The following is a 12361-nucleotide window of genomic DNA, read 5'->3' on the forward strand; positions in this document are numbered from 1 at the left end:
CACTTACAGAAACATCATATACAGAAAGCAACAGCTTCCAGTACAGAGAACTTCTACTGTGAGTGGTCAGTAAAATCATTTTGGGACGACTGTCCCACTTGAACAATTACAGTACCTTGGACCTGTGAATTTAAATAACTGTGGTTATGCATCAAAAGAAACCACAAGAATTGGAGGTTAGCAATAGTATTTTGTGAGAGGAGTTTAAATAAAGAAATGAACACAAGAACCTCTAAACTGTTCTTTCCTTATTTAGCCTGCACTGGAAAAGAACTTGCTATCTAAAAATGTTATTACCATTAAAGTACCATACCAACTGCCCAGTGTTTTGGGGTGTAAGCAAATGGCAGACAGTGCATCAGCTTCCTCCAGCTCTCTTTCCTTGTATTTGTGGAGGTTACTGTGTGTTGTCTGGCTCACTGTTAGTACTGGAGGCATACCAGCCAATGTAAATATTGATAATAGAACAGCAGGTCAGAGGGCAGAAAACGATCTGGCAACATGGTGAATGCCTGTAACCCAGAAACAATGCAGAGCCATGAGCTGACGCCAGCCCTATGTCAGGAGTTGAGTAAAGTGTAATGAATTACACTCCTCAGTCCCAATGAAAGCTCTCAGCCCTTCGATATTCAAGGTATTGATTACACATTCATCAGCACTGTCTTCCTGTTTGCTGGACTGAAGTTCTTTAAGAAGAATTCAGTGGCTTGAAGCAGCATGTTTTTTTCCATTCAGGGTTCTAAATTGTCAAACACGGGATATGTTCCCACTAATTTGCTTGCGGTTCCTAACCAGAGAATATCAATGGCAATTTGCTGTGTCTCTGAGACGAGTCTGCATGGAAAGCACTGGGCCTGGCATTGGGCACCGTTTCAGACCTTTGATAGCAATACATGGTTTTTAATAATCATCATTTAACTAAGGAAACTGTTCTATTCTTTTGTCTTGTTTGATGCTGATGCTTTTTGATTTAAAGTTCAATTTAAGTGCATTTGTCAGCTTTACTATAATTGGGTTACATATGTTTCATTTTAAAAAGTACCGTACAATTCTTTGCAGTCTCTCTTCTGTTCAGTTTTTTAGCTTTGCCCAAAAGTAGTTTTCATCAAATTGTCAAAAGATTCCTTCCTCCAAAAAGCAGAAATAAAACATGGATGCACCATGTGGGGGGTGCTACGATGTGAAATATACCCACTCAAGACCAAATCAAACTGCATTTGGTAGGTGTCCGGGTGCTAATTTCGAACCCTGTCTTACTGACCTACAGCAGGAATACAATATTATGTAACTAGCGTCCAAATGTAGCTACATTTATATTTTTTATGTTCATTGCTTTTACTTTTCTGTTAATTAGTTTCATTGTTTCCTTCTACTGTACCAGTTTGTTTCATACAGTGTTTATTTTATGTATTATCTTTGCCAACATTTAATTGGGATCTTTTAAAAATCAGATCGCTGAAAACTACATACAAAAAATTATAATAATAATAAAACACAAAATAAGTACATATCTCTGTCTTTACATTCTTGTAAATTACACAAGAGCGATCTATTTTAACCTTTGCTGTCTGTCTGCAGGGACATCACATACAGTATTCTGTTTGAGGCTGTGACAACTCTCCTCATCCTGCTCTCCTACCAGCTATTCCACAAGGAGATTCTGCGAGAGAGTCTAATTTACAAATACCTTATGCAAGGACGATGGTAAGTCTAAAGCTTCAGTTTTTTAAAGGGTTGCTTAAAATCTGCAGGCATTGGAAATCTGATTGTATAAATGAATGGGATATATTGAGGGAAGCTGGAACAGCAATGTTCTCTTTGGAGTCTATGGCTGTCTTGAATCGCTTCCTACCCTAGGAGTGGTGCACTTTTCAGGCCAAATGCTACCTTGTACTGTAGCGGTGTCTCAATGACTTGTGAGCTGCTTCAGGACGTCCCCTTTTTTGGAAAGGTGTAAATTGTTCAGACTTAAAGGAATCAGACCCCAGGATGCTTTTGTGCGCAACTGCAATTTAGTCTCTACTGAAGGGTGTTATGCTATGTGCTATTGGAGAGAGGCACTCTGTTTCCATGTGTAAGGGGAACACTGCTCAGTAAGTTGATGCACTGTTGAATATATCTGATGCCAGTCTCACAACTTAGGATGACCTGTGATGTTTTCTGATAAACTGCCAATCCAGTGTTATTAGATTAATACAAATAAAAGCTTAATTCTCAATTTTTGCACTGGTAGTGATATATTTCCTGGGTAAATAAAATAGCTGTGATGTATCATTGATCAATCTACTTAGATGTTTTACTGATCTGTTTTTTTGAGATCCTTGTACAGAGGAGTGGATGAACTATTGTTACATGTTCAGTATGTTTTATACAATGTGTTAACTGTGATTTATACTGTATTTCTCATGTCTCCAGTGTGCCCTTCACCAGTAGACTTGTAAAAACATTGCTGTATAACTTCATTAGACAAGAGAAGTGTCCTCCCCCAGTCACCCATGTCTTTGAGCAACAGGCAGAGGGGAGTGGATTATTCTATGGACTTGCATCAGGAGTTGCCAGTAAGTAATCTATCTATCTATATCTATATCTATATAGATATAGATATATATAGATATATATAAAAAATAAAAAATAATATATATATATATATATATATATATATATATATATATATATATATAAATATAAATAATGTTACACTCTTAATCAGGATTCGGTCAATCACCGAAAAAAATAACCGTTTTGTGATTTTGAGCATTTACAAATGATCAAAGAATGAAATGAAAGGTTATTTCGGTTTGAGCAAATTATTTTGATCAAATTGCAAAATGGAAAATGTCAAACAAGCAAAGAGCGAAACACAAAAGAGACAGCTCTACTGATCTTTGAGTAAAGTGATATAATCAAATTACGAAATGTGCAAATACACAGTTCCCGAACAGTTTCTAAAGATAGTGCTCAATCTGCGATTTACCAATTAATTGCGGGCCGTTAAAAATGGGCATCAAGTGAAACTTTTTATTACAATATTTTTTTGATGAATGAACATAAAATCAGTAAATTATATTTATAAGATACATGTCATTGATTCATTATTTATGCATTTATTATTTATGCAGGAAGGGGGTTGTGGTAAACAATTTAAGAGGATAGTGATCTCAAACATTAAACTCCAAGAGTTTGAAATAATGTTCATAATGTTCTTGCCTTGTTATTTTAGAAAATACAGTTTTAGAGGAAAGAAAGAACACAATTAAAAATTAATTGTTTTATTTGTATTATAAGACTACTGCATACACAGTATTTAAACTGCAAGATCAAATGTCAATCCACATTTGTCTAATCACTGTTTTTTAAGCGAAAGAAAGAAAAGTATGATTTTTAAATGTTTAATATTTTCATAAATCACAGGAAGGGGTGAACTATCACTTTTTAGAAAACACGTTTTGCAGACCCTTATCCGCACCAGTCAGTGCTGCGCCTGTGGAATAAAGACGCTCTCTGACAGCAAGAAACCCTTCTTAAAGGTTTTTATTTGAGATGACAACATTTTCAAAATAAACCATATAGAGAGCTCCACTGGGCTATTAAGTCTCATTTTAAAACACTGTTTTGATTGTTTTTGATAATAAGTCAGGTAAAATTTAAATTAGTACAATCAAATTAGGTACATATAAAGAAACCATAATGAGAGCTCATTTTTAAAAAATCACAATTTAGATTTAGAAACATACAGATTACTGTATTTGTTTTTGCAAGGCTTGCTGCTGTGGCATTTAGAATTACACTGAACGCCCTCACGCACACAGAAGCGCTTCTTTGTTGGACAAAAATTAAAGCCGTGCATAGCCCCAGAATCAGCTTCTGCTGCTGTACGAACAGATAGCTTGTTTTCTTTGGGTACTTTATCCAAATTGGGAATAAACTATCAGACAATTGAACTTCAATTCGACTGTAAAGGCGCTCCAGAGATCCTCCAGCAGACCAAAGACCGAAGAAGCTGTCTCTTCTTTTGTGCTTCGTTCTTTGCTTGTTTGGTATTTTACATTTTACAATTTGATTATATCGCTTTACTCAAAGACTGAAGAAGATGTCTCTTTTGTGTGTTGTTCTTTGCTTGTTTGATATTTTCCATTCCACAATTTGATCAAAATAATTTGCTCAAAGACCGAAATAACCTTTTATGTAATTCTTTGATAATTTGTAAATGCTCAAATCGTGAAATGATTGTTTTTTTCGGTGATTGACCGAATCCTCACTGAGTCTAACATATATATAAAATGTGTAACATAGGGCGATGTACACTACAAGCTGGTATGATCGATTTGTGTTCAGAGCTCTGTTAAGTCTTTCTTTCTTTTATTTATTTATTTTTTTAATGTATTTTGGACTAAAGAGTATATTGCTGTTAAAATTAACAAGTACCTGGTATTTCACATTAGCCTGTTAAGAGACAACAATCTATGTTTTTGCTGAGATGCTGGAGTTCTGTGCTTCTTGTGAAGGCTGGGGAAAAAGCTAAAGCCTTAAGAGCTGTAATGACATTTGTGAAAAAATATTTTCCTTGAATGAAATTACTTTGGATGAGGTGTGTTTTTTAGACTACTTTGCAGAGTGTTCTTATGTACAGCCTTTTGTCGTCCGTTCCTCGTGAACGCATTTAATTTGTTTCTGCTATTCCTCAGCTGTCTTGTATAGGTTTCAGGATACAGTTTAATTAAATGTTTCCTTCATTTTTGGTTCAGTTTTGTTGCTAAACTACCACTTGAATAACTAAAGTGATTTAATTCCTAATGATGATATCGCATTGTCTGATGAATATTTGGAAACCGTTCATTTATATTCACAAAGCCCTTTAACATTCTTGCAAATCAATTTGAATGCTGTCAGAATGAGATCCAGTCTAAACTGTTTACATTCCCCAAACATAGTTTCAGGTGGTGGGACACAAAATCCTAAAATAATCAATTCAACCCAACCAATGTGCTAGGCATTTAGTTATTAGACTGTTAAGCAAGACAGACCACCCAAATAGATATGAGACACAGTAACACAATCTTCCTAAAAGTGAAAGGATCGGTAAGTAACAGATATGGAACAGAAGGGGGTCCCTAGGAAGCAGGTGCTTGTGATGTGTGGTTGACATCACTCTAGTTTTCAGCTCTTCCTACAAATACATGTCATTCTTTTCCTCTGTAACAATTAGCCATGCTGGTGTGAACTTACTTTTAGTTTTACCACGCTAGTTTACAACTGTGGAAAATCCTGTAACACTAAATGGTCCATCATATTGCATTAACAGCAAGTAGGGCCCTTGCCTACAGTATATTGTTTTTCTAAATGTAAAGGCTGCATGTTTACCATCGAAACAATGAATGGTTCTCAACACTATAAAATTCACTGACCCGTAAAAGTGCAGTTTGAAAACTTTTATTGGTGAAAACATTCTTTGGGTAAGGAGATGGGGGTGGGGTGGGGGGGGTGTACACCCATTTGGTCATATGTGGGCGGTGTCTTTAAATTATATTGAATTTCTTTTTTTTTTTTTTTTTTTTTTTTGTTGCAAAGTGTATGCCTAGTTATAGTGCCAGATGAATAATTTGCTGTTTTATTTATTGAATGACATGATCCAGCTGTCTTAGTCAGCCAATCCTAAAAGTCTCTTTTTTAACAATTTAGAAGTGCCACAAAAGCATTTGGAATAACAATAATGTGCTATTGTTGAGAACCCAGAGAGACCTGTAAAGCTGCTGTAAGTCTGTATTTTGAAACATCATGCACTCCTCTGTTTATGAAGTGGAACTCAGTCCAGACATTTGCTAATAAAAAGTTCAAAAGGAGGTCTGATCAGCATTTCTTGCTGCTCCAAGACTATTGGACAGAGGTTATTATTAGTGGGCAGCAGTAGACACAGAAGACAAAAGCCGGTGCCAGGCCTTAATATTTTCTAGACGAAAGAAGCAGTTCTGATTCAGTTGGTACTGTAAGATTTTGGGGGGGGGGGATCAGGCGATTGCTGGATAATGTTAGGTTAGATCACATTTTCTGTTTTCGTGTTTTAAATGGAGTTTTGTCGCTTTTTATATAGATTTGCATATCTGAAACAAAGGTATAACATTTTTAGTGAAAACTGTAGTTAAGAGAAAAGTTCAATTATTCAATCCTTTGTGATGCAAATTGGTTATAGGTCTGAGGACTATATATATATATATATATATATATATATATATATATATAATGGTTAATTCTGTGTCAAATCAACCAAAATCCAGGAAAATCCCCGCCTCAAGATTTTGATTTTGCTTATATTTTGTGTAATGGAAGGTATGAAACCAGGCTAAATATTTAAGCTCAGTGATGATTTGCTGAGAGTAAAAACGTGTCTCATTTTGGAGTGATTTTGAGGATCTAAAAATTAGCATGTCAGTAGTCCTATGAGTGCTTCTGTACAGATAGCCAGGTAGGTCTTCTGTAGAGTTTGTGCAAAATAAGTACCACCGCTTTAGTATTTCTGTGTTGCTGGGGGTCTTAAAATTGAAAAATTGTCCAATTGTCAAATTCCTAAGCAATTTAAGTGTTTGTTCCTTCTAAAGTAGAATAGATATCACTTTCAAATTGCTTAGGTGTGCTCATAATTTAATTGACTTTCTGTATGCAGCTCTGCTACTGTCTACCTACTTTACTGTCTGATTTACTGACTCCACAAAAAGACTCCAGGATGAAAGTATCAAAAATGGCCCCATCTTTGAAGGGCTGAAACCCCTTGTGGGACACGAGTTAACAAACTGACCTTTGGTGGGCTTATAGATGAGGATTTGAAGGACTTGTGGTAAAATAATTAACTTTGTAATCTGTCTCCTTCACAGTTTAATAAATGTACAAATATGAACAACACACATTTATGTTGTTTTTGGGTTATATTGTACAATATTAGCAAATAGTTTGAGTTTTAAACCAAGAGAAACCATAAAACATGTATAAATAAATAAATCCATAAAACTAAAACCATAAAATGTGTATACTCTTGTGGCAAAGTGGCTAGTGAAGGGGAACAGGTGTAGCGGTGATGCGATGCAGGAGGGACAGGCAGACAACGGTATACAGTGGAAAAGGTGCTTTATTTATAATCCAGGTCTGGTGACCATCAAATAATAAACCCCCGGCTATACACACCAATGTGTAAAGCACGGGGATAACAAAACAGGGCACAGTCCCGAACAAAAATGAACACACGGTCACCAGTCCTGGGTGAGTGCAGTCGTGCTGGTGCTGAGTGCGAACACAGGTATTTTCGTGACGGTAGTGCAGTGGTGCTCCGGATTGTGCTGACCCTCGGCGACAGCTCCGGAGATGTGCTCTAACTGTCTGGTGATGTAAAAAACACAAACAATTACAACACAGACAAACACAACACAACACAAAAACACGTAACACGTCTCTATCTCTTCTTTATTATTGAGAGCTCCTCTCTCAGTCCTTCTCTCTCTCTCGAGCTTTACCCAAACGAAGGAAAAGAACAGCGTTACCCTGGCCCCTATATGTAATCCTGCATGATATCTAGGTAAACTTTTGCAGCTGCCTTATTACTTGCAGCTGCCCCTCGTTTACCTGTCAAATCAATACGGTCTTACAACAGAGTCTCGCTTCTTTCCAGGCTGACCCACTTCCCGGTCCCGGAAACGAACTGTCAGGCCAGCCCTTCCAGATACTTCTCCTCCCGTTCTTTAGCGCCCTCACTGGTCGGGAGGAAGATTTATCACCAGAACTCATTGTATTTCTGTCACAACTCTTTATATGCAAGTGGTTTATTATAGAGCTACAGAGGCACTGTTGACCTATTATTTCTTCTTTGTTGCCATCTTTAAAAACTGATTCCAGCAAAGTCCTGAAACGAGCATTCATGGGTTATAGATGAGCGTATGAAATAATTGACTTGGTAATCTGTCTCCTTCACAGTTTAATAATTCTCTGTCCAGGTGTGACACCACCACTATATAAAGACTTTAATCAGTCGACAGCAAGTCACAGTCCATAACAAGACTGTTCTGTTCTGCCCATATGATTAAGTCGAATTTCAAGAACATTGTGTCACACGCAGTTGTACCTGTAATTATTTCACCACAAGTCCTTCAGCTTCATTGCTGTGGAAATTAATCTCTGCAGCGGCACACTGAAAAGTGATGTATTTGTCCCGTTGCCATTTTAAATAGTTGTGGTGTAATATTTGTTGTTCAATGTTAATTTAGTGGTTTGATATGATATAGGTTTGTCCAAAATGACTATGTGAATTTGCAGGAGCATCTTCTGTGTGGCTATTTATGGTAACAAAGTTTTGAAGAAGCCTGTTGTCTTTTTTTTTTTTTTTAAATCATGCAGTGTTGGATTATTAGGAAAGGAAGTAAATGAGATATGATTAATTGAGTGATTTTTTTTTTTTTTCTTTATTTACGTTTAACCTGGAAACCAGGAATACTCTACACTGAAGGTACTAAGTTGCAGTAGCGTATGTTAGATTTGTGAAGATGGTCGGGTTGGATCTGGTATGCAAATATTTCAAATGTCTCGAGCTCTGGTCGGGTTGGGATTGGATCGGGTTTTAAATTTAAGCCCGAGCAGACCTCTAGTCTGCACTGGGTTGCATAAGCTCTATAAATGTATTATTTAATGGGCATGGTTTTTATAAGCCATAAATGTATTTAGTCATACAGTCTCCCAATTAGGAATAATACCTAGACTCACCAACTCACGCTTCAAGATTTTTGTGACCGCTAGGGGCTTGTAAGATTTAATTAGCAAATGGCCATAAATAATACCAGCCCCCAGGATGAACGAGTAGGATTGATCCAAAGAATGAGGAGGCACACCATAGGCCCTCATAGCTAGGGACCTACCAAAATCGCAATTTCGCGGAAATCGTGAAATTGAGGGGTCACTGTGAAATTCACCTCTTAGGGGCCAATGCATACAAACAAGTATGGAGAGGAAAAAAAAAAAGAAAACTTGTTTAAATGAACTACTGCACAACGCAAGTGACGCAAACTACGTACCTTCATTCTGCAGATAGCCGTCCTGTGTGCATTGCACTTAAGCAAAAAACAACCAAACAAAAAACATCCACAAATAATATTTACAAAATAAATTCTCCAAAGCAGTTAACGTTCTTGTTTACTATTCAAATGACAAAGTTTTAATCAGCCTATCAGTGCGTCTTTACTGCTTTTATGTGACCTGTACTGTGCAGGAGGGGGCGGGACAAAGTTGGTGCTGCATTGTTTTGATTTAGGTTGCTAAAATCTAGTTTTCAGCACTGGAGGTAAAATAGTAGAAATGGACGACAAAAAAGCAAAGTATATTTTGGCTGATGATCGTTTTAAGATATTTCCCAAAGAAACTACATGCAGACTGAGGTAATTGTTTTCCATATCTTAATGTGTATTTGGAGAAAATAAGCTTCAGAATCACACATTAAACAAAAGGCTACTGCAGAGGCTGCTGAACAGAACGTAAAATAAACAGCTTTCAGAAACCAAACTGGAAAGTCAGCCCAGACAAAAAGTATTCCTGTCTGCAAGTTAAATCAGTACTAAAACGATCCAGCACAGCCACCTCGCTTCAACCTGCTGCTTACAGTTGGAATTTTAGACCCGAATAGCCACGTCTTCTTTTTTTGACTCGGTACTAATAAAATAAATTATTGGATGGGACAAATAACATGACAACGAATGTGCTGCATACATTGACTTTATTAAAGTATGCCAGATGCCCTTGTGTAACTGAGTTTTTGGGCTGTTTCTAATCAATTTCCACATCTGTATAACTTGGCAAAGCTTTGCCTTAACTTCCAACCAATTCAGTGGATGCAGAACATGCAGTCTCAATGTATGGGCAAGTCAACTGCAGGGGGGTGCTGCATACTCTCCGTTTTAGTAAGGAAGCAAGTACCACTATTTTTAGGCTTTATAGTGTTCTGAAATACTGTCTCCTTAGGTTTATTTAATGTTTAAACATGTCCGCGAAATGTCCGCGAAATCCTAATTTTATTCAGCAACATACCAGTGAAAAATATGTTAATTTACCGCGATTTAAGTAGACCCCTACTCCTAGCTAATCAGAACCTCAAGTACATAAAATAAGAGAAGTCGAGAAGGGAGTAGGTCTCTTTCAAGGTCCTGAAACATGTGAAGGCCTCCATCATCAAAGATGTCATCAAAAGTTAAAATGACTCTGGATGACCAGGCTGGATAAACAAAGGGTTGGCATCCTGTTACAAAAATGGGATTGGTTCCAAATTGAAAATTATTATAAAACGTTGTCCTGAATAAAGAACTATAAAAAGCCTAAAATATAAGTAGCAAAAAACCAAGATGCCGAAGCTTCAGTTTCCACCGCTGTTGACACTGGGGGACACTGCTGCTGTACCCTTGAGCAAGGTACTTTTACCTAGATTGCTCCAGTAAAAAACCCAACTGTATAAATGGGTAATTGTATGTAAAAATAATGTGATATCTTGTAACAATTGTAAGTCGCCCTGCATAAGGGCGTCTGCTAAGAAATAAATAAATAAATAAATAAAATAAATAAACTACAAGGATTTAAAGCAATTGTAAGTCGCCCTGGATAAGGGCGTCTGCTAAGAAATAAATAAATAATAATAATAATAATAATAATAATAATAATAATAATAATAATAATAATAATAAATAATAATAATACTAATAATAATAACCAATCAGAGGGCTCGGTTTGCCCAAGTAATGTTAAAATTAAAGGTTGTCAGTAAATTATTTATTTTCCAACATGCTCTTTAATTTCTCAACATATTGTTGCGCTTTATTTGATCAGCAAGTCTTGTGTAAAATATAGCATATATAGGACAGAAATCTTTTTGTTTGCTGTGACTGTTGAGAAAACAGGAAGAGGTAGACATTGTTTTCTTACACAAGATCCAAACAAGATTTCTGTTCCTGATGAACAGGGTTAAGTCAAAAGAATACATGTTCTCTCTCCTCGTACAAGTTTACTGCGAGTGCCCCCATTGTTCTTATAAGTGGTTTATATTGTATTCTCTGTGGATTGTTATCCGTTCAATGAGGAAATTCATTAGGATTCACATTGTTCATGTTTGTATTCCCTGTGATACCTACTGCTTTTTTCAACAACCTATTGAAGAAAAACATACAGTTTTTTTATACATATTTTACACCCGTTTTCATTAAAAAAAAAAAAAAGTTTACTGTTTTTAAATCAAAACACTTTATTAGTGGTGGCAGATATAACTACTGACATTTCAAAAAGTATTCTTGGTGATTTACAAAAATAAATAAATAAACAAACTGTATACAGAGGACAGTATTTGAATGATAAAGGCTTTGTTATTTGTAATTGGCATCTGCTGGTAATAGAAATAGTGAAGGTTTATTTGCTCATCTTTAGGACTGTAGGCTATATCCCATTGTGATAGAACTTGGTTTGGACAACTTTTAATAACAAGTAAATGATGGTGATAATACCATGCTGGGGAATTGCTTGAGGTTTGGTCCATAGAAGAGTTCCCACCAATATCTATTATTGAGACATCTTCTATTCCATGGATTTCCAACTCTGTAGCTGCAATGAGATCATAATCCAAGTTAACATGGCTTAAATCAGTTTGGCATGGCAAGTTGTATTAGACTTTTAATAGAAAAGCAACATCTTTGTTCTTGTTGTGTTCCAAAATGCACCAAGACCACAGTGACGGGCAGGGAGACAGACTTTTACTATCTTTGTCTTATTTGCTATCTCTGGTTACAATGCCCCGTCCCTAATCAAATTTAAGCTGTTCCAGAACAATGATTTCATACCGGACAGTCCCTCAAACCAATGATATTTGGCAGCTAATCATTAAGACTATGTTCTTTGGATACCATTTTCGAAGACGGCTTTGCCAAAATGAAATTCCATCCATCGTTAATTTTATGCACAGCTTCATTTTCCCAGCAATGCTTGTCCCCAGGATAGGTTTTGTTTGTCCTTTTTATATAAGGATATCTGTCCAGGATCAGTAGGCAGCTCATTTTGAATGGACTCTTAGAATAATAGTTTATTGGTTGTTGTTTTGTTTTCCCAAGGGAGGGCCTAAGAATGCCTTTAACTTCTCATTTAGTTTCCTTGAATTATGTGTTGAGTTACTAGGAGGAGTAATTTACCATACAGATCATCTAAGCCAATCGAAACCCAAGCAGATCACTCATTATTCTATGGTGGAGGCCCTCTTACATGCTTTACAGTCTTGAAACACTTTTAAAGTTTGCTCAGTTTCAAATTGTCGGCCATAACTTGAAAATGCTCCATCAGACTTCAAATGTAATATTATAAGTAG

At 36.4% G+C, this 12361-nt stretch overlaps 1 protein-coding gene across 5 annotated transcripts in view; it reads left to right on the forward strand.

Moving 5' to 3' along the window:
* The window catches only part of LOC117962753 (dymeclin-like), a 164799-nt gene that overhangs the window by 37218 nt on the left and 115220 nt on the right, over positions 1–12361 (forward strand). For all 5 annotated transcript variants that reach the window (XM_059023737.1, XM_059023756.1, XM_059023749.1 and 2 more), the window contains 2 exons: positions 1579–1704; positions 2416–2558. In XM_059023737.1, the coding sequence (XP_058879720.1) occupies positions 1579–1704; positions 2416–2558 (269 nt within the window). The remainder of the gene's footprint in view (positions 1–1578; positions 1705–2415; positions 2559–12361) is intronic.

Source organism: Acipenser ruthenus, chromosome 1 (genome assembly GCF_902713425.1).
Source record: "Acipenser ruthenus chromosome 1, fAciRut3.2 maternal haplotype, whole genome shotgun sequence".
Taxonomy (NCBI): domain Eukaryota; kingdom Metazoa; phylum Chordata; class Actinopteri; order Acipenseriformes; family Acipenseridae; genus Acipenser; species Acipenser ruthenus.